This window comes from Rattus norvegicus, chromosome 7, assembly GCF_036323735.1.
Source record: "Rattus norvegicus strain BN/NHsdMcwi chromosome 7, GRCr8, whole genome shotgun sequence".
NCBI lineage: Eukaryota > Metazoa > Chordata > Mammalia > Rodentia > Muridae > Rattus > Rattus norvegicus.
The window spans coordinates 114,436,530-114,462,535 of record NC_086025.1 but is presented as its reverse complement, the minus strand read 5'-3'; the positions used below and the strand labels follow the sequence as shown (position 1 = coordinate 114,462,535).

Here is a 26,006-nt window from a genome sequence, read left to right as displayed (position 1 = left end):
CTCCAAACAGCTTCTCTATCTGCCACTGACACCTCAGGTACCATCGGGTCTACTGGATTATGATCCAAGTGGTAGGGCAGCCTGCACAGCAGCCTGGACCTGTTGAAGAGCCTTCTCCTGTTCCAGGCCCCACACAAAGCTAGCAGCTTTCCGAGTCACCTGGTAAATGGGCCTGAGTAACACACCCAAGTTACTCCAGAATCCAAATAGACTAAACGTTGGGTTTTTTTCTTGGTGGTGGGAGGGGCCAGGTGCAATAAATTATCTTCCACCTCAGAAGGATTATCTCTGCGTGCCCCACACCACTGATCTCCTAAGAATTTCACTGAGGTTGGTGGTGCTTGAATTTTGGTTGGGTTTATTTCCCATCCTCTGATATGCATATGTGTTACCAGTGAGTCCAAGGTGGTTGCTACTTCCTGCTCACTTGGTCCAATCAGCATAATGTCATCAATATAGTGCACTGATGTGATATTTTGTGGAAGAGACAGACGATCAAGATTTCTTCTAACTAAGTTATGACACAGGACAGGAGAGTCTATATATCCTTGAGGCAAAACTGTAAAGGTATACTGCTGGCCTGGACAACTGAAAGCAAGTTGCTTCTGGTGGTCCCTGTGGGCAGGTACTGACAAGAAGGCATTTGCTAGGTCAATAGCTGCTTACCAGGTACCAGGAGACGTGTTAATTTGCTCGAAACTACATCTGGTACAGCAGCTACAATTGGGGTTCCTACCTGACTTAGTTTTCGATAGTCGACTGTCATTCTCCATGATCCATCTGTCTTCTGTACTGACCAAATAGGAGAGTTAAAGGGAGATGTGGTGGGACCATCCCTGCATCTTTCAAGTCCTTGATGGTGGCAGTAATTTCTGCAGTTCCTCTAGGAATACGATGCTGTTTTTGATTCACTCTTTTCTTTGGCAGAGGCAACTCTAAAGGCTTCCATTTAGCCTTTCCAACCATAATAGCCCTCACTCCACAGGTCAGGGAACCAGTGTGAGAATTCTGCCAACTTCTAAGTATATCTATCCCAATTATACATTCTAGAACTGGGGAAATGACCACAGGATGAGTTTGGGGACACACTGGACCTACTGTGAGTGGGACATCAGTCAAAACTCCATTAATCACCTGTCCTCCATAAGCCCCCACTTTAACTGGAGGGCCACAAGGTTTCTTGGGGTCTCCTGGGGTCAGCATCAATTCAGAACCAGTATCCAATAGATGTCGGAAAGTCTGATTATTTCCTTTCCTTCAGTATACAGTAAAAGGGTACTTGTAAAAGGTGTAAGTCCCCCTGGAGAAAGGCTAACAGCAAAGTTTTTAGGTGTCTTATCAAGATCCTTTCTTGGGGGCAACGTGGCCTTTATTCAAGGAGTTCTGGGTTTGCAGATGTCTCAAGTCTGGAAACTGATTCACTGTCTGAGATTGCTTTTTGCCACTATCCAATGTAGCCTTTCTTTTCTTTGTTTGAGAATTTTTCTGCTTATACAGATCAAACAGATATGCAGTCAGTTTCCTATCTATTTCATGCCTGGAAACACCATGACTGATTAGCCAGTACCAAAGGTCCATTCAAGTCATGCCATTTTGAATGTCACCTCTCCTGTGCCACTGTTATGGGCTGTGTCATTATGAACACTGTTTTGTCTACACTGCCCATTATAATAACTATGGGGAAGAGGAGGAACAGGAGGAGGAAGAGGAGGAGGAGGAGGAGGAGGAGAAGGAAGAGGAGGAGGAGAAGGTGGTGGTAGAGGAAGAGGAGGAGAAAAGGAAGAAGAGGCCACCACCGCCGCCTTGATAGGGAACGAGAAGGAATTTAAGGTGTGGATAGAAGCAAGTACACACATTGGCACTTGTCAGCTGAGCAAGGAAGGGTAAAGGGTGTAAGCCTTTTTCGTTTCCCCTGAAATGTGTTTTAAACAGTTGCCCCTGTAATAGTAGCCAACAGAGCATTAAAGGAGGAAAGACTGGGTTCTGGGCTCTGACTATGCTGCAGGGCTTCCAGTCAAACATTATCACGACTCGTAGTGATTTCTTTGTTGTCACTGACATGCTGGGTCTCCCCATTTTCCTGTATGTGTTGCACACTGGGCACAGGCCTGCCGTGCAGTGGCTGTGTAGTACTTGCTGATGACTGAGTGAAGAGCTCTCTCCACCCAGATCCAAGTTCCTGCTCTGAGCGTGGCTGCTGGAAGGAACACCAACAGCAGAACTTGGGAAACATCTTCTCAGGGCACCTTCAGCTGCTTCCCAGTGTCATTCGTTGTATTTATTTTGAACAGGATCTCATGTGGCCTTGAGCTGAGTATATATAGGCCAAAAATGACTTTCAGCTTTGATCCCCTGCCTGTGCCCCCCAAAATCCTGGGACCATCGCCACACCTAGTTTGTGTGCTACTGGGCCTCGTGAATGCAGGGCAAGGATCCTACCGACTGAGCTCCACCCCAGGCCCCACTTTTTACCTACTTAATTTTTATTGTAATTGTGTTTTATGTGTATGGGTGTTTTCTCTGCATTTATGTCTATGTACCACCTAATATGAGTGGTACCTGAGGAGGCCAGAAGAGGGCATTGGATCCCCTAGAGCTCATGTCACAAGTGGTTGTGAGCCTCTATGTGAAATTGAACCTTGGCCTGCGTGCACAACCACTGAGCCATCCCTTCAGCCCCTCTTCATGTCGTAAGAATAAAACTAGTGTGTTCAGAGTATCTGGGTCTAAGTGATAGGGTCATGCGTTTTTACATTTTGAACACCACTAAGTGAATTTAAGGATATGGGATCAACTACAGTGTGTGATACAGGAATAAAGTTGATGTGTCTCACTGTTGCAAGCATGGTGCTCTAATTATCACATGCTTAGCTTCTGAGACAAGCAGCCAGCTGCTTCTCTAGTCCTTCCCAGGAAAGGACGGCCTCTAGTTTGAAGCTTCAGAGTGGTGGAAGTGTGTTTTAGTAAACTTAGTGCTTTGTCCATTCACTCTACGAAATATTTAAAACCAGTTCAAATGACTTGCTTTTATTCTTAAATTTGGTGTGTGTGTGTGTGTGTGTGTGTGTGTGTGTGTAACACACACAGAGACAGACAGACAGACAGACGGATGGACGGACAGACATGGAGTCTTAGGACAACTTGGAAGAGTTGGGTTTTCTTCTTTCACTGTTTGGGTCACAGGGATCGAACTCAGTTTCAGCCTTTACCTGTGAGCCATAGACAATGCTAGTCTGGGGAGAATGGAAATAAGAATGTGTCTCCTGTTTGACTGCATCATCTCTGCTTAGCTCTCCTTATCATTCCCCAAATAAGTAAAAAGCCAGCAGATGCCTGCTGTACACAGGCTTGCCTTTTACCTTTGCCAATACCAAATCCCACAAACTTAGTACAGCGTCTGTCTCTACATGGGATTGTGTGGGTAGCCTGCGTACAGGTGAACAAGTGCATTTATAGCTGACGAATGGTGAAGCAGCTGACTGGTTGCCAGAAAAGAACTGAAGGAGCCGACTGAGGGACTGTTTAATGGTGAGGAGCACTGGCTGCTTTTCAGAGGATAGAGGTTCGATTCCCAGCATCCACATGTGGCTCACAGCCAGCTGTAACTTCAATTCCAGGGAATCCAATACCTGCTTCTTGTCTCCACAGGCATTGCGTGTGTGTGGTGCACAGATAAGCATTCGGGCAAAATACACATGCACATAAAATATTAAAATTCCTTACAAAGAATTGGAAGAAAAAGAAAAGAAACCAGATTAGAATGGCCAGCCCTAGAGAGCTCTCACTGTCCTGTCTTCTAAACAACAGCACAGTTGCACAGGGGCCCTCGTGACCCTGGCTGTGGGTGCTTCACGCAGGACTATTAGTTGAAACTTCAAAGTCACTCTTGGATAATAGCCGTTTCATAATTATTCTTTATTTGATTTCATTGGTTCTCTGCTCCCTGAGCTCAGATTAATTTGTTACATTTAAGCAGTCCTTAATGCTAATCTTACCAGGCCTTAGAAGCACCGTAGAAGATGACAGACGATTATTGCCCTTTATCCCCTTCCATCCCGTCGGGCCTGGCTCTCCCTTCTCTTCCTCATGAGTAGACGCTGCCTGCTGAGTGCCCACACTGAAGACTGCAGGGCAGGCTGGAACCAGCTTCCGTTCTCATGAGCTTTGTGGCACAGAATAACAAATGTAAAGGGACGTGCTCTAATTTTCTTCTGTGTGAGAGGAGATAATGATCACGCCATCTTTGCAGACTACCCACTTTCTTGTCAGTGCCGAGGGTAAAACTGAGGGCTCTGCATGTGTTAGCTACAACCCCTGAACTGTAAGGCCATCATCGTGTGCGGTGGTTGAGTAAGTTAAAAGCACTCAGTCACTAAACACAGAAACAAGTGACAAAGGCAGTGGCTCCTCACAGGCTGCATCTTAATGCTGTGCTGCTGGTGTTCATGTTAATGCTGCAGGCCACTTCCGAGGCGAGATTCTCCACTCAGTTGATTACCTCATCTCCCTTGACCCTAATCTGAACCAGTGGTTTTCCTCAGCACCAGATAATGAACCCGGAGGCCTCTTATCTCAGCAGAGCTGACTTGCAGAAAATCTTGGGAGAAACAAAGTTAGGAGCTCAGGTTATGACATCAGATTGTTTGGGTTCGATTTTTGTTCCACCCCTTATTACTGAGACAAAGGAGGAGAACTGGTCTCTGTGGGCCTCACTTTCCTAATCTGTGAGGTGGGATAAACAATACCAGTCTCCTTAGGGCTCTTAGGACAGTTAAGTGGTTTCAGAACATGCATAGGACTGAGAGGTAGCTCACTGAGCATCTGCCTGCTGTGCACAGGGCCTGGGGTTTGATCCCCATTGTCACAAAACCACACACACACACACACACACACCACACACACACACACACCACACACACACCACACACACACCACACACACACAGACAGACACACGGACACACACACAGACAGATACACACACACATAGACACAGACAGACAGACACACGCACACACACATAGACACAGACACACATACATACACACACATAGAGACACATACTGATACACACACACACATAGACACAGAAAGACACACACACATAGACACAGAGACAGACACAGACAGACACACACACACAGGCACACATATGCATGCATGTGCACACACACACACACACACACACACACACACACACACACACACACCACACACACCAAAGGTGTGTAGGATAGGGTCTGGCACAAAGCACATGCTATAACATCAGCCACTAGTGTGGTCATTGTTTTTACCTATTTAATTATGATTTTTATTTTAAACAATGTTAATTTGTAAAATAATAGCTTCTTTGTTAGATTCCCAAACTGTGTCTGTCATCATTTTGAGAGTCAATTTAGTTCTCCCTCCCTCCCTCCCTCCCTCTCTCAAGACAGGGTTTCTCTGTGTAGCCCTGGCTGTCCTGGAACTCACTTTGTAGACCAGGCTGGCCTCAAACTCAGAGATCTGTCTGCCTCTGCCTCCTGAGTGCGATTAAAGATGTGTGCCAATTCAATACTCTGTAGCCAAGGTATGCTTTGAATTTTCGATCTTTCTGCCTCAGCCTTCTGAGTAGCTGCCCCCACAGATGATTCCTGTCACTAAATGCCTGCTGTAATAAAAAATACGAAGAACATGTTTTCCTTTTGAAACAGACTTTTACTTTGTAGCAGCCCCAGGCTGCTAACAATCCTTTGCCTCAGCTTTCAAAGGCTGGGAGAGATCATAGGGAGGAGCCGCCATGCTCAACTCAGTAAGGCCTTTTAAAATTAAACTTACAGGAGCTTGTAAACCACATGTAAAGTAGCTTAGGTGAGCCAACGTAATTCTGAATATAGGGAGACCAGATAAAGAAAGTGGGCATTTTCAAGCAAAAATGAAATTTTAAAGGTGGGGGAAAGTCCGTGGTACTTAAGGAAGAGTAAAAGTTAACATTCTCGTTGCGGTGTCTCACCCTAGGGAATAGAGCCTGAAAGTCACCAGTGCAGCCAGATGTGAATTAAGAGCAGGAGACGAGCCTGCTAACAGGGCAGGGAAAGGAATTTGGAACACAAGTCGTAGTTTTGAGGGAAAGAGAAGTTTTGCTTTGTCCCTGTGACTTTGAGACATAGGTAAGAGCCCAGTCATTGTCCTCCCATTTTCAGGTGCCTCGAAAAACCGCTGTGTAGAAAAGACCCATGTAGTGCACCACTATTCCTAGTAGATGAAGGGCCCTGCAGTTGAAACTTGTTGTATGGAAGGGACTTGCTTTGAACTGTGGGATCATCCTAACCCTCCCCGGACATTTTCTTAGCATCGTAGCACAGCTATGCTAGTTGATCCTTTGAGTAGCCTGTAGTTAAAGATGACTGATACTGAGTTTGGTAAACCCTGTTGTTTCATTAAGCAGTGTTGCAGAACAGAGCTGGGAGCGACACCTGTCTCCTCCAGCCTGGATGTACTCTAAATCGTCTCATCTCGGCAAAGAAAGGCCTGCGTGAAAACAGAACCTGTGGATGGTTAGATACCTTGTAGTCTAGAGGAGTGTGGTGTGTGGTGAAGGTAGCCGTAATTTTAGGTCCTGGTCTCTGCCGAGTGCATTTGTTCATGCTATGGGCAACCATTGCTGAGAACTTAGCCCGTAACCGGAAGCTCTTTGTGCTGGGTGCCGGCCCCATTAGATTTTCTTTGAGCCTAGAATTGGTGTTCTGAGTCCCAGGAGGAAGGCTGAGCCCTGTAAGGTTTAAGCAAGAGGCAAGACTGGTAGTTTGTGGACTGTTATCACCCTGCAAGACTCTTTGCAACTTCCTCTTGCCGCCCACAGCAGAATGCGGAAACCCTGCTGTGTCAGGCCACTTCTGCAGTTACCCAGATCCTCCTTTCACATCATAGTCTAACTGTTTGACTCTTTCTGCATTTGAGAATGTGTCTGCTGAGGTGGACGGCTGACTAACCTTCATCTGTCTTCTCTTCTTGCTACCATGCAGTGCTGCAGTTGAAGCTCCAGCAGCGGCGGACCCGGGAGGAGCTGGTGAGCCAAGGGATCATGCCGCGTAAGTATCTCTCTCAGCATTTGTACACTTGTTCTTTGTGTTGACATGGCTCCTGTGTGGCACTGGAACATCCCACAGAGCAAGGGTCACAGGTCATTTTTCCAGTCTCGCCCACCTCCTACTCTTCCATCAGGAATCCTTGATGGAACAGGTTGTCAATCATCCAGATTCACCACGTTCCCTGAAACAAGTGGTGTTAGGTTTCAAGCAGGTTTCAATCCAAAAGTCCTTTGCTTTTGAGTTGCCCCTTCCCTGGGTTTACAGCTCCCTTCATGGGAGGGGCAGGGGCTGCTCTGTTCACTTATGCTTTGCCTCTATGCTCAGGTGTTAGGAGGAACCCCTGCTCTTCCACTGCAGACAGGTACTGTCAGTGAACCGCAGCTTATTTTAGCTGTGAGGCACCCATGGAGGATGTGGGTGTGTGCATGCCTGGATGGAGCTCTGGGTGAGCTGCTCGGATGCTGGGCCAGTGACTGCGTCCTCGGGGTAGAAATGAAACCAAACCTTAGCATCTGATAGAAACAAGAAAGCCTGCTCTGAATACTAAGACACTGTGGACAGTGAAGGCCGGATCCAGAGTCTTGCTCTTCCGACATGTCTTCATGAGTTCTCAGTAGATCACACAAGCTTCCGTCCCCTGGTGGTATGTCATCATCATGCAGCTCCACCCTGAGGAAGAGGATAGCACTTGCACACACACCAATCACAACATCTGCTTTCAAGAGAAAACTGGTCCCCCTCACTTTATCGCCTGCTGCCCCACTGCCATCCACGTTGTTGCCACTCATTCAGGGTAGTGATGTGTGCAGCTAGCAGTGAATCTGCCCCTCATTCAGGGTAGTGATGTGTGCAGCTGGCAGTGAATCTGCCCCTGCTTTCAGACCTGTGCTTAGTGGAGGCAGAAAAGATCATACCACACCGCCTGGTAAGTGCGGTGTAGTAAGTTAGTGGTGGTGGATGCGCTAGCCGTTACCAGGAAAATTTGGAGCCACTCTGGGTAAGCTGGCGATGAAAGCCATGCCTCGTTCCTATGTTTCCATCATTGGAAGGCTGAGGCAAGGGTTCAAGGCCAGATTGGGTTATAATGTGAGGCTAGGTCAAAACAACAGCTACAACAAAAAACAGAGAAAACAGAAAAAGAAACCAGAAAAGCCAGTGGAGAATTGTGAGCTGAGAGTCAGGGCACCACATAGAGAAGAGGCGTTGGTTTGTAGGCACAGGAGGAAGCCAGAGAGGCTTCTAAAGGGTTGAGAATGGTGTGTTCATGTTTGATTCGTATCGTGTATTAAACCTTTTGTTCCCTGCCCCTGACTATGGTGGGACTCACTTGCTGTTCTCTGTGGTCTGTGAACCTCCAGAGAAGGACTCACACCCCAGCCCTGATGTCAGACCTCTGCAGTAGAATCTGCAGTGTGCCTTACGGTCCGCAAGCCTCACCCAGGAGCCAGTCTCATCCTCTTAGGGCCCTTCACAAATGGCATATTTGTTCAGTGTCCACCTTGTGCACAAAGCCCCTCATACACTACAGCGATCCAGACATTAAACTCAGCTAGAGTTTGGGTTGCTGCGGTCACCGCGTGCAGATTCACAGCAGCTGCTGTAAGGCCTCACTGATTCTAAGAGCCTCGTCTTTAGGGCTGTAGGAGGTTTGGGGCCGGAGTTTGTGCAGGAGTGGAACGCCTGCATCCCGCATCCCAACATCCGTGGTACACTGGGGCCACTGTCGGGTAGAACTGAGCAGTCATGGCTTTGCTGCTTGTGTGGTACTCAGAAATTACAGCTGTCTGCGTGCACCTTCAGCCACTGAGCTCCTGAAGAAAAGCATTTGTGTTTCTGTCCCCCAGTACCTGGCCCTAGATAAATGACGACAGCCGAGTACAAAGTAGTGTGTGTGTGTGTGTGTGTAAAAACTAACAAATTAGCTAGAATTATGGTCACGGCATTTGAAATAATCTCAGTGACCCTCCCATCTTGCTGGGAGCCCAGGTCTCAAGCTGTCTTAGATACCTAACTGCATGCTTGGGCTGTTTCTGTGGTTTGGGAACACTCAGCCTCTCCTGTGGGAGTAGAAATGGCTCCTTGAGTGTCTCCCCTCCAGGACCTCTCCCTGTAGAAAGTGCTGGTTTTCAGCTTCTCTCAGAGGAAAAGAGAACAAAGATGGTGGGGAAGAGAAGTGGAGTGCAGACAAGTGTCAGGTGTGAGGTGACCCCTCACCAGTGTGCGGGAACACACACACTGGGTAGCACTGGTAGGCCGCACATGCCCAAAGAGGCTCCATGTTTCTGCTGGCCCGCAGAGGTGAGTAGCCCAGTGCCGCCCTGCCTTCCCCCCTCACCTCTACCCTGCTGGTGCTCACTGCTCTCCTCACCTCACTGCAGTCTTTTAAGGGAAACATGGCCGGTGCCAGCAAGCAGACTGAAAAGTAACACCTACTCTGAAGTGTCCACTTGCAGTCCATGGGGGTGGCCTGAGGTGTTTCCACAGAGCCCTTGCATTTAAATTTGTTGTACAACAGAGAAGGAAGGCAAGTAAGCAAAGCCACAGAAAGGAACAAGGTCCCTGGGGCTATGCTTTATTTCTGGTTTATACCTTAAATCTTTGATGACTATGGAAGGGAAAAGACAACCTGGCTTGTTTATTTTCCAGAATGCTCTCTTGCAGTTCCCATGTAGGCCAAGCTTTTCCGTTCAGCTGGGGCAGCAAGTCTGCAGGACGTGGTGTACTTCAGGGGCTCCGTCCCATCACGGTCGTTCCTGTTCCATGTGCACTCAGCACTGAGAGCAGCTTCGCTAGGATTTAAGGGATTAAACTCCTCTAGTTCCCACGTACCTTTCTCCGCAGCTCATGTTCTCTGGCCATGTGTCTCAGCTGTGGATATGGAGCTGGTTTCCCATGTACTCTAAACAGGGCCATTTCCCAGGATCCTTGAATCTCATTATATAAACGCATATCGCAGATATAACACCTCTTAAAACTCGTCAGATACAGAGTGCCCATGCCATCTAGGCTCTGAACGTCATCTAGCGCTCTCTGAAGAAGAGGGAAGATGGCACATGCAGGAAGCTAGCGGGCCCTCCAGTCCACAGCCAGGAGTGCCTTGTCATCAGGAAAAAGACTCAGAGTCTGGCCATGTGTGGGACTGACAGGTACACGTAAAGTGAGGGCCAGAGGTGGGCACAGTGTTCTGACAGGGCCAGCTGTCAGAGAGGCATACCATTCCAAAGGCCGGTGTGGATGCTGTCTGGACCCAGGCAAAGGACAAGGACTCCTGTGAATTCCTGGGTATGAGAGAAGAGCCACTAGTCTTTCCTTCTCAGTCCGTTCCACCAAGACTTCTTGACAGTGAGCACAGAGGGAACGTTTTTCGGGTGCTGCAGCCAACCCGTTTATCTGTCACCGCGAGCTAGTACCGAGCAGCCGTGATAGGGGTACATCTCTGTCCTTGAAATGCTCTGGGGGCTTGGCCTGGCCTTCCTGAGCTTGGCTTTTCAGTCCTTTCATGGCTTTCCTACTGCCCTGCTTCTCTTCCTTCCTTTTGTTTTTGGTGCTGAAAATCAAACCTAGGTCCTCATGCTGAGCAAATGGTCTTCCTCCTGAGCTCCAACCTAAGCTGTACCCTGTCCTTCCTTTTTATTTGCTGTGTGTGTGTGTGTGTGTGTGTGTGTGTGTGTGTGTGTGTGTGTGTGTGTGTGTGTCTGTGTGTCTGTGTGTCTGTGTGTGTGTGTGTGTGTGTGTGTGTGTGTGTACGTACGTGTATAGATGTCCAGGATCCCAGGAATTGAACTCAGGTCATCCAGCTTGGCAGCAAACACCTTTACCTGCAAAGCTACCTTGTGCTGTGTCTTTACATTGTAATCCCTGTCTAGCAGTGCCATTGGTGACCTGTGTCTGACTGGTTAGAATTCAGGAGTGTGGGGACAGCTAGTTAGTCCCATCCAAACGCAGCCTCAGAGCTGCTCAGATACACTGATGAGCAGAAGAGTGACCGGCTCCACCAGCTGACTGAGAATGGTTTTAGGTTTTCGTGTAAATCCGGTATGTCTCATGCTGACCCTGCAAAGAATGGTTGTGAGCAATAGATCCTAACACTGTTACTCTGACCACCTTTGCTTTCTAGCCCTCCAGTTGCAGTCTGACCCTGTTGTTCATCTTGAACTTAGGCTGTTGGCTCCCTAGTCAGTCTCAACACTTAGTACCCATAGCTAACGTGAGTGATTATTTTGTTAGGCCCCAGTGTCTGCTAAAGAGTTCCTGTTCATCTCACCCAGAAGAGAGATCTTAGTTTGACAAACGGTTACACGTCACCCTGTGGAGCAGTGGGATTCATTCTATGTCCCCTTTCCACTCAAGTTAAATTCTTCTTTGTGGGGAGGGGAGGGTGGACTAAAGCAAGTCTCACCCTCACAGGGGTCACTCAGGGCCACTGTGTTGTGTTCCTTTCCTACAAAAGACTAAGGTGATAAAGTTGTAGGTTTGTTTGCTTGGTTTTGTTAAAGGGTTTCTTTCCATATGTATTAGTGCTTTGTATGCAATATGGAAGTGCACCACATGCATGCCTGGGGCCCACAGAGGTCAAAAGAAAACACTGCTTCCCTAGAACTGAAGTGGCAGGCAGTTGTGAATGGCCACGTGGATGCTGGGAATCAGACCAGGTCTTCTGCAAGAGCAACGAGTGCTCTTAGCTGCTGAGCCGAGTCTCCAGCCTGAAAATGCTGATACTGTTAGGGACGTCTGTCTCCATGCATACTTCATACTTGACAGTACCCTTGTGTGGGCCAGGGCAGCAGACCCTTGTCTGTCTAGGCTTCCACTGTCCATTTGTTTAAGTCCATTTGAAAGGATACTTTTATGTAAGTCTCAGAATTGCTACCCTGTTAACCAGAGGTTTGGCTAAGATCCACACATTCTAGAAGGAGCTTAGAAAAACCCCACCTCCAACACAGCTTTGGCCAGCGGGTAGTTCTGGTTGCCTTAGGCTCTGACTGCTCCTGTGCCCCTCGGAGCCTCAGCACAGCCCATCGGCCCTCTCAGATACAGAGGTGATTTGGGCTGAAAAGATGCTCTTCTCTTGTCCACCCCCACCCTTTCCCTTCCTCCATCTCATCTTCTTCACATTTTTTTTTTTCCGGAGCTGAGGACCGAACCCAGGGCCTTGCGCTTGCTAGGCAAGTGCTCTACCACTGAGCTAACTCCCCAGCCCCTCATCTTCTTCATCTTGTTGTTCTTTTTGTTGTTTTGTTTTTGTTAATGAAGAGAACCCTATGAGATGATGTGTTTTTTCCACAGGAATGTGATTGTTTATCTGTAGCCACAGCTCTAGTGTTTTGTATTTGGAATAAGGCTGGACTGACTCCTAGATTTGAAACTCAAAGAAAATTGTGTTATGTGTGTGAGCATGTAGTTCCAGGAGTGCTTTCTTGTAACTCGGGAAGACTACCTGAGCCCATGGCTGTGCTCCTGATAGACATTGGAGTCCTCGTCTCTGCTGTTCAGGGTGTGTATGTGCCACAGTGGACACTGACTGGCATAGAGGCCCTTCAGGGCCAGTTGTTCCCAATCTCAAAATCAGAGTCTGGAGTTCATTGTGTGTGCCTGAAACAAAAAACAAACAACAAGTTTTGTTGACAGGGTAGAGAAAGTCTTTTTAAAATTAGCATTTATTGGCCAGGCATGGTAGCACACACCTTTAATCACAGCACTCAGCAGGCAGAGGCAGGGGATCTCTGTGAGTTTGAGGCCAGCCTCGTCTACAGATTGAGTTCCAGAACAGCCAGAAGTAAAGAGAGAGACCTTGTCTCAAAAACAGAGTTATTTGTGAGTGAGCGTATGCGGGTGGCTATGCATTTGTCACAGTGTGTGGGAGTCAGGGGACTGGGAGGCCTTGGTTCTCTTCTACCATGTGCGTCCCAGAGCTGAGACTCTGCTCAGCAGAGAGTGCCTTTTCCCATGCGCCGTCTCACTGGCCCTAACTAATCCCTTGTTTTACCCTGGCCTAGAAATTGCCATGTAGACCAGGCTAGCCTCAAACTTGTAGTGATCTGCCTGCCTTTGCCTCCCTCCTGCTGGAATTAAAGGCCTGCACTGTCCTGAGAGGCTTCCAGCTAATCTTTGAAGGATTTTTTGTTTTTGTTTTTGTTTTGTTTTGTTTTTAGAATTATTTATTTTATGTATGTGAGTACACTGTCGCTGTCTTCAAACACACCAGAAGAGGGCAATGGATTCCATTAAAGATGGTTGTGAGCCACCATGTGGTTGCTGGGAATTGAACTCAGGACCCCTGGAAGAGCAGTTGGTGTTCTTAACCACTGAGCCATCTCTCCAGTCCTTTAATGAAGTTTTATATACAATTTTAATATCTTTTTAAAAGAACAGGGGGTTGGGGATTTAGCTCAGTGGTAGAGCGCTTGCCTAGGAAGCGCAAGGCCCTGTGTTCGGTCCCCAGCTCCGAAAAAAAGAACAAAAAAAAAAAAAAAAGAACAGGAGGGTGGTGTTGCTTTTCAAATTTGTTCTTAATATTTGAGGTATAAAGGACAATATTTTTTCAAGGTACTAATGAGTGGGGTATAGCATGCCTGGTCCACACAACACATTCCAGGCCAGTCAGGGCTGCCTCTGAGAACGGAAAAGATACTAAAGGAAGCAGAGATTTGTGGATCTGTCTGTTGGCTGCCTTGTTAATGTTACAGCTCAGGTAGATAGATGCTTGCCCAGCATCCTCAGTACCACTCACGGACAAAGACAGAGCTCATCGCATGCCAAGCAGAACCCTGGGGCATGTGATGATGGGCGTGCCCATGTATGCGTGCGTACCTGTGTGTGTGTGTGTGTGTGTGTGTGTGTGTGTGTGTGTGTGTGTGCTTGCATGCGTGGTACTCATGCATGTATTATTGGTTTTGAGGATCCTTTCCAACTTTCAGATCATTCTCTCTCAGCTTCCCAGATACCGTGCCTGGCTAAGACTAATGTTTTTTTTAACTGTTTTGGACTTTACCAAGGAAGGTAACTGGAAGAATAGACCAGTCTAAGGCCTCTGGCTGCAGAGCAATGTGACAGTCACAAGTAAACACCTGTGGCAACCATAAGGTTGTACGCACTCTTAAAAAGTCGACTATGGTGACAAGTGCCTATAAACCCAGCCTGGGGAGGTGGAGACTGGAGGGTCCTTGGGACCTGCTAGCCTGTCTAGCCCAGCCATCAAGATCAAGGTTTAATGAGAGACACTATCTAGAGAAGGAAGGTGGAGGACGCCAAGCTGTCTCAGTGGGTAAAGGCGGTTGCTGCTGAGCCTGATGACCTGTATTCAACCCCAGGACCTATTTAGTAGAAGCAGAGAAGCCCAGGTAGCTGCCCTCTGACTTTTACACATGCGCCGTGGTGTGTGTACCCCCACCACACACACAATGCACAAAAATATATAAAATATGAAAGGAAAAAGAAACTTGAAAGTGGGCCAGAGATGTGGGGGAGGGGTAAGAGTGTAGTGGTAAGTTCCTGTCGAGGACCACAGCTGAGTTTCCTGCACTCCTGTTGGGTGACTCACAGCCAACAGTAACTTTATCTCCCTGGGCTCCAAAATCCTCCACATGCCCTCTCATGTGTTTGTACGGGCGTGTACGTGCATGTACAAGCTCACACATGCATGTGTATTCACACAAATAGAAATAAATCGTGACTTTATAGTCATAAAACAATTAAAATAATAAGCTGCTAAGTGGTTGAAGAAGATACCAGATGTTGACCTTTGCCCTCCACATTCATGTGTGCATATGTGTATGGGCACACAAAGAACTGTAACTGCATGTATGTTAGAGGCAAACCTGGAAAACCAGTGTGTTGATCACGTTTCCATTACCATAACAAATACATAAAGTGACCAACTTATTAAAGGTCATCTTTGCTCACGGTTTGCCTGCATGTATGTCACATGTATGCCTGGTCCCCATGGAGGCCAGAAAAGGGCATCAGAGGCCCCAGGAACTACATACAGATGGTTATGAGTCACCATGTCTGTGGTGGGAGCCAGTTTGAGACTTCTGCAGGAATAGCCAGTGTCATGGAGTCTGAGACTGACACATGGCTGACTGGCCTGTAGAGACAACACACAGTGGTCGGAGTGCACAGCTGAGCTGTTAGCTCATAGAGCTGGGAAGGAAAGGGGGATGATCCTTAACCTTTTCCATGCTCTCCTCCAGGGTTTATCACTTCCTGGTGGTAGCACAGGCTAAGGACCAAGTCTTTAACACGTGGACCCTTAGAAAACACTCATAAGCCATGGCAATCAGATTCAAAGTATTTGGCACTGTGTCTTACCCCTGGCAAGCCGTATCTTTGACATCTGTGTGTACCAGCCTGCACACCTCTTCTCCTCGATTTGCTCTTCCCACCACTTGTGGGCCAAGCGGGAGCTTCTCGAGCGGCTTGTACCTCAGATCTCTGCCTCTTAATTCATCCTTCCTTTTTGTGTACATGTGTGTGGAGGGCAGAAGTACTATTCCTTAGGGCCTCCCATCTCCCAGCCCTGGGGTCACAAGCATGAACCACTGTATGCAGCCTTTTTTAAATGTGTGTTCCTGAGATTGTTTTAATGCTCGAAAAAGCACTTTACTGACTGAGCCTCTCCTGCACCCCTGGCTTCATTTGTGGTAGTTGGTTTTTATGCTGGTCTGGGTGGGAGTGACAGCCAGGTACCAAAACAAGGGTGGCGTCAAACCTACATCCAAAACAGGATATGTGTTGAAGAATGCGTCATGACTTAGTGTGGGCCTTGCTTGCCCTGGATGTGTGGTTCCTTCTAACTAAGGCTCCGACTTTGCTTCTCAGGAACTTACTGTCTTAGTCTTGCTGCTTTTAACGTCATAGTCAGGCCGGAGAGCCATTGACATGGCTCTTTGATTAATGGCCTTTGTTGCAGGTATTTTGATGGTCATAGGCAGTCAGCTGACATAGACAGAGAATGGAGTCAGGCCCAGTGAGCACTCAGATTGCTTCCCGCACATGTCGTTTCTTTCCATTGGGTAAGAAGGGAAAAGGCTGCAGCAGTAACAGGCGCCTCACCTTAACCCAGCGAGCGGCTGGCAGAACACTTTCACTTTGCTTCATGCTAATCATCACTGGGTGGGGTACAGTAAGCGCAACTGCCACTTTGTGGATGAGGACCAAAGCCTCAGAAGTCACATGACTTGCCCTTAGCTTCACTGTCTCTTAGAAACAGAGGCACATTCAACTCAACTTTTCACTCAGCTTTTCTCCGTGATGCCTGTCGTTGATCCTAAAGGAAACACTTTGTGGTGGTGCTTACACACATGGGAATTTTCAATACTGAAATACTTGAAGGGGCTGGGGACACAGCTCAGCTGGTAAAGTATTTGCCTGCTGTGCATGAATCCTTGGGTTCAGCCCCCAGCAGCACATAAACTAGGTGAGGTGGCGTGTGCCTGCCAGCCTCGTCCTCCGCTACCTAAGGTCAAAGCTATGAGCTATTAAGGTAGAAGGGCAGGGCAGGGGTTTTCTTGAAAACTGACACAGCATCCACTTGAGGTCCTGGATTTCTGGGCTCAGGAGGTCAGGTTTCAGAGGCAGAGACGATCATTGGTTTGACCTCAGGATTACTGTCCATGTCTGCTGCTCTCTGCCTCGGTCATGAGCGCCTGTGCTAAGTCAGGAGCACTTAGTTTCTATGGATGCTTCCTGAGCGTTGCGTATCTCTGACTGGACAGAGGTCTAAGCAAGGACCTGCAGTCTGTTACATGATTTCCAGGCCTTCAGAGCTGCTCAGGTGGGCCTACTGCGCCCTGGAGTGAGTCTCCCACCTGGGACAGAATCCCGGAATCATCGCCTCAATGTTTATGTTAGCCCTTGTACTAGAGCAGTGTAGCCAGCCTATGCCCTTCTGTAAGGTATGAGGAAGGGGCTGTCTCTTTTTCCTGTGTCTGTCCCAAGGCTTTCTGTTCTTCCCTGCTGGGTGGAAGGCCTAGCTGCCTTCCCAGGCAGCAGCAATGGGTTCTAGCCAGGGTGTGAGGACAACAGCAGAGGCCAGATTTATTACGTCACATCCAGTCCAGGACCTCGCATGGGCTGGGCTCTGCTGAGGTGCTCCACCCGGCCGGATGCTTTGACTCCCAGGAATATAACTCTAGAAATTGGAACTCTTTAGCCATGAAGTCAGTGTGGTTGAAATGTCAACCTTGGCAATCAATGGGCTGGCAGATGTCAAAGGCAGACGGCCCATATCTCAGAGCTGAAAATTCAAGCCAGGCTGTTAAGAAAGTTGGTGAAGTCCTTCCACATGTACTGTTCATCACTTAGGACTGTGGGAGGGCGGGCATCCATAAATCCCCACTTCTCACTTCTGTTTGTCCTTTGGACTAGTGAAACAGTGATTTCCAAACTTCTGTGGTACCAAAATTGCCAACCCACCAAAGATAAGACTTCTTGGAGTCCAAGACTCTAGAGACCCCTGAACTCTACTGGAGTGGAGTACCCTTGTCTTGAGCTGCACTTGGGGAATGAACGGTTCCTGGATTTACTTTGTGGAGGATATTGCTGTTCTGTTCTCCCCCGAGTGGCAGTAGAACACAGCTCTGTTCAGAGGTTTAAGAGTTGATGTCAAAGGTAACTTTGCTGCTCCATGGGGGAGAGAGAGCCTCCACACCTCCCGTCCCCAAGAAGCCTGCGGTGCCTGTCTCTCAGTAGTTGTGTAGCATCTGTCGCAGTTCTGAAAAAGATAACTCTCCAGAGCTGTGCAACTCAGTTTCTCTGGGTAGGGTTTGATTGTCCAGTGGCCTCTTGCCCTCTATGCTGGCCTCTTCAAGAAAAGAAGAAGGAATAAAATAGGAAACTACATCTCTGTATTTGCTCAAGCTTAAAGCTGAAGTCTTCCTTCTGTCATATTGCCAATTTAGAGAAAATGATGAGGTCATATAATGCCATGGGGGGAAAGCCAAGAGCTCTTAGGGGAAAGGATTCCTTTAGCTCACAGTCCCAGACTAGAGTCAAGTTGTTTGTGGTTGGAGCCCCAAGTAGCTAGGCACGCCGAATCTACAATCCTGCAGCAGAGAGGAGTTGATCCATGCATGCATGCCTGTATGCAGCATGGTTGCTCTACTCTGATGAAGCTCAGGACTCTTTGCTAAGGATGGTATCGCCCACAGTGGGCAAGTCTTCCCAACTCAGTCAAAACTCCATCCCCAACAGACAGGCCCTTACAGGCCAGCCTGTTATAGACAGCCTCTCATTAAGATTCTCTTCTTCCAAGTGATTCTAGATTGTTTCAAGTTATCAATACTAACTAACCAGGGGGGCTAGGAGCTGGCTCCATGAGTAAAAGCACTTGGCCACCAAATCTCATGACCTGGTCAATCCCTGGACTCACATGGTAGAAGGACCAAACACACACACACACACACACACACACACACACACACACACAAGTTTAAAAATAAATTTGATTTTAAGAACAAAAGTGAAAGGGGCTGAGAAGGAGCTTGGCTGCTAAGAGCACCAGTGGCTTTTCCAGAGGGCCTGGGTTAAGTTCCCAGCACCCACATGGCTGCTCACAACATCTATAATTTCAGTCCCAGGGTATGACACCCTCTTCTGGCCTCCAAGGGTACTGCATGCAAGTGGTACACAGACATGAACATAAAACAAAAATATTTTTTAAAAGAATAAAACTAAAAACCTAACAATCACAACTAGGAAAAAAAGGCTGGATACAGAAAGTGTCCTAATATGTGATCGTTACAGCTTACGGCTCCTGACTACAGAGTTGTTAGTGAGCTTAAAGTGTAACCAGAGCCCGGCAGCCATTGTCTGTCATCCTGATGTCAGCACTGTAGAGACCCAGGCACACAGGCACACAGACAGACACAGGAGGGGGTCAAGGGGAATGAGGAACTGAACGTGGTGGCTAAGAACTGTCAGTGATGAGAAGCATCTCCAGAACTTCCTGGTGGGCCCTAGGAGGCTCACTAACCTGGATGCTTAAGTAAGTCTGGAACTGGTTCCAGAAGGCGCTGTTATTCCCTTCATGTTTCAGCTCATGAACAAAGCCTCGTGGGCGCCTTGCACAAGGCTCTGAGCTCACCAGCAATGGCTGGTTGTGTACTCTTGAGAAAATGGAAATCAGAACTCTTCACTCTTAATTCACAGATGTGCTCATTTAAGGCGGCAAGCTTGCAGAGAGGAAGAAAACAGCTGCTAGCAAGAAGGCTCAGAGTAGCAACTGGTTACAGCCAGCTGGGGTGGAGCCCAGTCTGGGACTGAAGCTGTGTGTGCGGGATGCCACAGCTCTTGGCCAGTGTGCCATTGGTATCTGACGCGTCCCTGCTCTTCTTGCTCAGTCAGAGCTGCACACTTGCCTTTGCTCAGAGCATCACCAGGTCCCTAGGGTGGGGAGAGGGCCAAGAACTGCCCTTTGCCACCAGAAACGTGTGTTCTTAACAGCTTTGGTGTTTGTCTGGGTCATAAGGGGCATCTCTTCACAGGGACTGCCTTCCTGGAGTTCTAGGAACATGAAACTTGGGATGAGTAATGCCCTGGACCCTTCTGGCAAAGCTTTAAGGCAGCAAAAGGGGAGGGGGTGGAGTCTGCTCTTTCTAACTACCAAAGGCCAGTGTTTAGAGGCATTTTCACTTTGCTCTACTTCCCTGTGTCCAGCCTCCTAGGCATGGAAGAGGGCCTGGTGATTTGGGCTCTCCAGTGCCACTTGATCCTGCATCAAGAGAGCCTTGGGCTCTACCTGTATCCTCTCACATCTCCATCACCACGTCACACTCTAGTGTGCTTTAACAGAGCTGGCTGGACACACAGGAGCTGCCCAGCCTCAGCCCCAGGGCTGGGGATCCCTCTCACATGGATAAGGTAGCTAGAAGTCTTCACAGACCTGAAGGAGGGAGGAGCCGCTGCCCTCTCCTCCGCCTGCCTGGCAGAAGTGCCTATGGAAATGGCTGTGCCTGTTGTCAAGAAGTAGAATTCAGAATGGGAGAGAGAACCACAACCTTAGCAAGGCTGTCCATGGGCCAGAGGAACCAACGTGCTGAGCAGGGTTAGTTGAGGGAAGAAGGAGAGGCAGACGATGTCCTGGGAGGGATCCACCCTCCATGGTCATTGCAGCTCAGCCAGTGCTGGTTCCATCATATAAAACTGGAATAGTCGGGCTGGAGAGATGGCTCAGTGGTTAAGAGCACCCGACTGCTCTTCCAGAGGTCGTGAGTTCAATTCCCAGCAACCACATGGTGGCTCACAACCATCTGTAAAGAGATCCGATGCCTTCTACTGGTGTATCTGAAGACAGATACAGTGTACTTATATATAATAAATAAATAAATCTTTAAAAAAAACTGGAATAGTCCTTAGTGACCAGGATGTGGTTGTTATAAACAGATAGAGCTCTGTCATTGCTGTCGTGAGTTCTCCTGGTCACTCCTCACTCTCCTGCCCTAGCCTCATCCAGCACAAGAATTCTCCCGGCCTCCTTCATCCTGGTCTGTCTGGTGTAAGGCTGCTCCACGGTGGGGCTGGGGATTTAGCTCAGTGGTAGAGCGCTTACCTAGGAAGCGCAAGGCCCTGGGTTCGGTCCCCAGCTCCGAAAAAAAGAACCCAAAAAAAAAAAAAAAAAAAAAAAAGGCTGCTCCTCGGTGAGCCAGCCCTAGTTTTCACACTGTAGTTTTCAGGGTCCGAAAGCCCTGGAGTCTCTCAGATGGGCCCATAAGCCCTTCTTCTGTGTGCCTGTGCTCTTGCCTGTGCCTGCCTTTCCCCATGGCCCACAGTCTGGTCCTCATCTCACTAGTACATCCAGTTAGTGCACCCTTGACATGTCACCCCCACCACCACCCTGCACCTGACAAGTTCTTTTCTCTGTTTTTTGAAGAAGTTAAGAAACTAAGTCAGATAAGCAGAACGATCTCTCTTCAGGATAATAGAATAAGGTTGTAACTATGACTATCACTTTCTATGTTTTTCTAACCTTGCTGAGCTTATTAGCTGGCACTTTACCTACCACAGGTGCGTGTGCTCCTGTGTGTGCACAGGTGTGTGTGTGTGTGTGTGTGTGTGTGTGCTCCTGTGTGTGCACAGGTGCTCATGAAAGGACACCCTCATATGTTGGCCTCTCCTTTCCCCTGGAGCAGTAGTTCTCAACCCTCCTGATATTGTGACCCTTTAATTCAGTTCCTCGTGCTGTCACTCACAACCATAAAACTTTTTACATTGCTGCTTCATAACTGTAATTTTGCTTCTGTTATGAACTATTATGTAAATATTAGGAGACCCCTGTGAAAGAGTTGTTCAACATCCTTTGATGTTGGGGGTCATGACCCACAGGCTGAGAACCATTCACCTGGAAGCAAGTTTGCCTACTGTTTGCCACTGTGCATCAGGCCACCCGGCCTGTGAACCACTCCTGTCTCCGTCTCCCAGCTCATCCTAAGGGCACTGGGGTTACAGAGTGCTCATACTCCTGCACCCACATGGGGGCTGAGGACGTGAGCATGTGTGGCAAATGCTTTACTCTCGGCAGCCCTCCTTGGATAAAATGCTAAACTAGCTAACGTGTTAAAGTACCCAAGTTAGCAGCTGAGCTACATGCTCTGATCCCAGCACTTGAAAGTTGACGCCGAAGGATCATCCTGAGTTTGAGTCTAGCTTAGGCTGCATAGTGAGACCACATCTGAAAAACAAAGCCAATCTGGTCCAATCCCTGCCACATAAGTGTGCACTCAGTGGATCTTAGTTTCTGTCTTGGTGGTGTGAGAACGTGCCCTTAGGTCAGCGGGTTCAGAATTGGTATCCACCATGGCCCTTTGACCTCTTGCCATCTTGCACTGGTGGCAGCCATCATGAAGACCTACCACCCCTGTAGTAGTGCTTGTGAGGCATGCTTCCAGAAGCCAGGTTTGTGCATTACCCCTAGGGTGGCAAGTATAGGATGTTCAGGTAGCCAGGGCATTAGATGGTCGTCTATGGCTGCAGCCCAGGCCCAGCCAGCCTGAGAGAATCGAACTACTGACTTGGCTAAGCCGTGCTTATGGCGGCAGTGCATTCCAGGAGTGGTGGGTGTGTGCTTCTGGACACGTGGGCATGGATTTGGTTCATTACTAGTATGTTGACAGAGTCCCTCTACGTAACCTTGGCTATCCTGGAACTCACTATGTAGACCAAGCTGTCCTGAAACTCACAGAGATCCTCCTGCCTCTGCCTCCTGGGTACTGGAATAAAAGGTGTGCACTACCACACTCAGCCTGATTCTTTTAAAATAGAGTTTGCTGGGCAGTAGTGACTGGCGCACACTTTGAATTGCCATGCTCAAGAGGCAAAGGCAAGTGGGTCTCTGAGTTCAAGACCAGCCTAAGACTACAGAGCAAGCGAGTGAGTGAGTGAGTGAGTGAGAGACAGACAGACAGACAGACAGACAGGCCTGCCTCAGAAGCCATTGGAGTGATCGACTATCATGAGCTGCCTGAAGTAATCACTGGCCCATCTCTCCACTGATTGGAGTCTGTGTTCCAGGAGATGGGCAGAGTCTTAGTCTCCAAAAAGCAGTCACACCCTGAGTTGTCCCAGGAGTTGGCAGGACCCAGTACTGGGACTCAGTTCCTTTCATACAGGAACTTTCCCAAGTTTCTAACTTACATCTGAACTCTAGGTCCTGGCTGTTTCAAGCTGCAGCACAGAACTCTCTTGCCGTCCCATCAGTGACCACGTAGAACTCTCTTACAGACACCCGATAGCTTACTGAATGAGTGACTGTAAAGTGGCTCTCTTGTGTGAGAAGAGGCATGCTCCTGTGGTGTGTTGTCCCAGCATTGTGGCGTGGGGGCGGGGTTTGGGGGTTGGCATGGCACTGGCCTGTCACTCTCAGACCAAGCTCCTGCTTCCAGGCCCCCAAAGCCAGGCTTGGTACAGTACACCCTTGCACAGTGGGACCAGGAGTGAGGGCCAGCTTCATTCCCTAGGGCTGGGCCGCCTGCTTCCCTGGATTAGGTTCTCTAGCTGTGCAGGTTGAGAAGGGAACCTGTACTGGTTTGTCATGAGGTTGTCTGCTGGGTCTAGAGCTCCCCCTGCTGTCAGAAAATGGAAGGGTTCTTGTGGCCTTTAAAATAGAGTTTTCTTTCTTCTTATTACTATTCCCAAAATTGTCTCTAATTTAAACAGAGATGCTGCTGGGACACTGACACTCCTCTGAGCATGCTCCTGGGAGGCCACCCCAGGGAAGAGGGGCGGAAGCACAGAGGCCAGGCAGGATGGGTCCTATCTGTGTCTTGCTACTTTTAGCGGCTCCCACCCTTACCCTCTACCACAGCAGCAGCCTGGAAGGTTATCTTGACACACAGTCTCACACTGTCTGCAGCCTGGGCAGCAGAACTGAAACTGACCACAGCCTTGCATACTTCTCACCTACTGCCATTGTTCCCTAGTGAAGCCAGCCACACGCTCCCTGCCCTCCCCGGTGTCTTAAATTGTCATGTGTCACCTTTCAAGAGACGTGGTGTGTTCATGATGCGTTTGCAAAGGAGCTGCCGCTGGGCTTCCCTTAGAGACAAGCTGAGCCCCTGTCATAACTGCAGACCCGAGAACGGGACCCCGTCTTCACCAGGGCCAGCCAACAACGTCCGAGGTTTTCTTAGTTCTCAAAGATGAGCCCGAAGGTCATTCCAGCAGTGCTGCTGGTACCAGCTGCAGAGGGATGCAGCCCTGTGAGGGCCTGGGCCTCTGCTTTACCCCATCTGACCACTGTAATTCCTAATAAAACAGAAAAAGTAAGGTGGGTTCGCCTCACAGCTCCACCTGAGCCAGGCGGTCATGGAGCTTAACTGAGACTGGGAATGGTGTAGCCCTGAACCAAAGCTCAGGAGGGACTACTGTCCCCGGGGATCTTAAAGTGACCAGCCATAAAGACATGCTTCCTGGGTGTCAGTGGCATTTCCTGTCTAGTACCATCTCTCCTGCAGTGGCAGTGTTGCATGTGGCGTGTTACTAGAAGTTGTGTTCTGCTGTTTGGAGTTTTGGTTCTGGGACTGAGCCCAGGGGCTTACCTGTGCCAAGTAGGCACTCTAGCACGGAGCTAGCCGCAGCCTCTAAATGTAATTCTTTATTGTTCTTTCTCAACAGCTTTGAAAAGTCCGGCTGCATTTCATGAGCAGAGAAGGAGCCTGGAGCGGGCCAGGGTAAGGCTCCCTTCCCCGAGGACCTCCAGAGTACACTGTCACATCATCCACTGGCTGCGTTTCCTTCTAGTCTAGCACAGCTTTGGGGGCAGCCCTCACCTCGAAGCTCTAAATAGTAGAAACCTTGGCCTTTCCTGTTTCTTCCCTTTATAGCCACTTTCCCTGGTAGGATGTAGACAGAGTGAGACTCTGTTAGTACCTTGGAGGCCTCTCGAAAGTCCCCAGAGTGCCCTCCCCAAACCTGACCTGGTGCCCACTCCTCTTCCCTGCACTGATTACATTGGGTCAGGTAGACGATCTGCACCAGGACTGCCCATGGCAGGGAGCAGACACTGCCCAGAGCAGTCAGTGAGCTTCCATTTCCACCTGCCCCAAAGCAGCCAGCCTCCACTCAGATCCTTTGTAAAGCAGACCTGGGCGTGCCGAAGCCACACATTCTGCTGTAGCACCTTAGCTGCAGCCTTGTCCCCTCCTTTTCAGTTCCCTCTGGCTCTGTGCAACGCCCTGGGCTTGGTGTGGGTGGAGATGGGGAAGTGACTGGCTCATTTCCCCTCCTGCTCCCACCGGTGGACGGCTGGCCTTGGCTCCCAGAGTCTAATACACTTACTCTTGAGACTGCTTTTGTTTGTCTTTAGAAAATCATGATTAACTCTTAGAGAGTAGGGAGAATGAGGTCAGGGTACTGAGAAACAGAAACATTAACAAACCACACTTCCAGTTGCTGGGAACTAGAGGAGGCCCAGCAGGGAGCCAAGCAGATTAGCTCTGGTTAGACACCACTGTCCTACTGAGCATGGCTGCATGTGAGGTTGTGTTCATTTTGTTTTTATCCACACAGGAACCCTCACAAGTTAGGGCAGCTGCCCTGAGTTCTTGATTTGGTTTGGTCTTTCAGACAGGGTTTCTCCATGTAGCTCTGACCATCCTGGAACTCACTCTGTAGACCAGGCTGGTCCCCGACTCAGATATTCACATGCCTCTGACTCCTGAGTGTTAGGATTAAAGGCGTGCACCCCCACAGCCTTGTTTTTTTCGATGGAATGGGAGCTAACTAATATGTCCAGCTAGAAAGCGATAAAACTAGAACTCCAACCTAGGTCTGTGGAGTCTAGACTTTTACTTTTATTACATCGGGGGTGGGGGGGTTGTGTGTGTGTGCGCGTGTGCGTGCACGTACGTGCGTACATAATGTGGAGGTCAGAGGACAACTTACAGGAATTGTCTCCTTTCATCATGTAGGTCCTGGGCATCAGACTAAAGTCATCAGGCCCGGTTGCAAGCAGCTTTACCCACTAAGCCATTTCAGCAACCACATATATGTATATGTGTAGATAACCATATATATGTTTGGTTATATATGCAAAATCATTTTGTTTCCTCACATGCAGTAAATATATTCATCTAACAAGTGCATATGTTGCACATCTGTTCACAAGTGACTTCCAAATTACAATAATGGGCTTAATATTTAAACATGCACTGAACTGTCTTAATTAAAGTATGAAAAATTAGTGTATTGGATTGGTCACAGTGTAACTTGCTTTACTCAATTACACCAATTCAGAGCTTTGAAAACTTACTTTTTGCATGTAAGCTTGTGTTCGAGAAACTGAGAAAATTCCTTATGTGATTCCAGCCGTTTCACTGCTCCTGTGTCTGTAACTCCTGTTCAGATAGCATCTCGGGGAGACTCATCCCTGGTGGTTGCGGCCCTGGTCCCAAGGAGCACTCAGATGCAGCTGTGTGTGGCCGACTCCTTTCCCATCAGCTTC

General features: G+C 48.6%; 1 protein-coding gene across 1 annotated transcript in view; it reads left to right on the top strand.

Annotated features, from left to right (window-relative positions):
* Positions 1–26,006, top strand: part of Mrtfa (myocardin related transcription factor A) — a 170,114-nt gene that overhangs the window by 132,059 nt on the left and 12,049 nt on the right. The window contains 2 exon segments of the mRNA NM_001401049.1: positions 7,004–7,069; positions 24,179–24,234. Of these exon segments, the coding sequence (NP_001387978.1) occupies positions 7,004–7,069; positions 24,179–24,234 (122 nt within the window).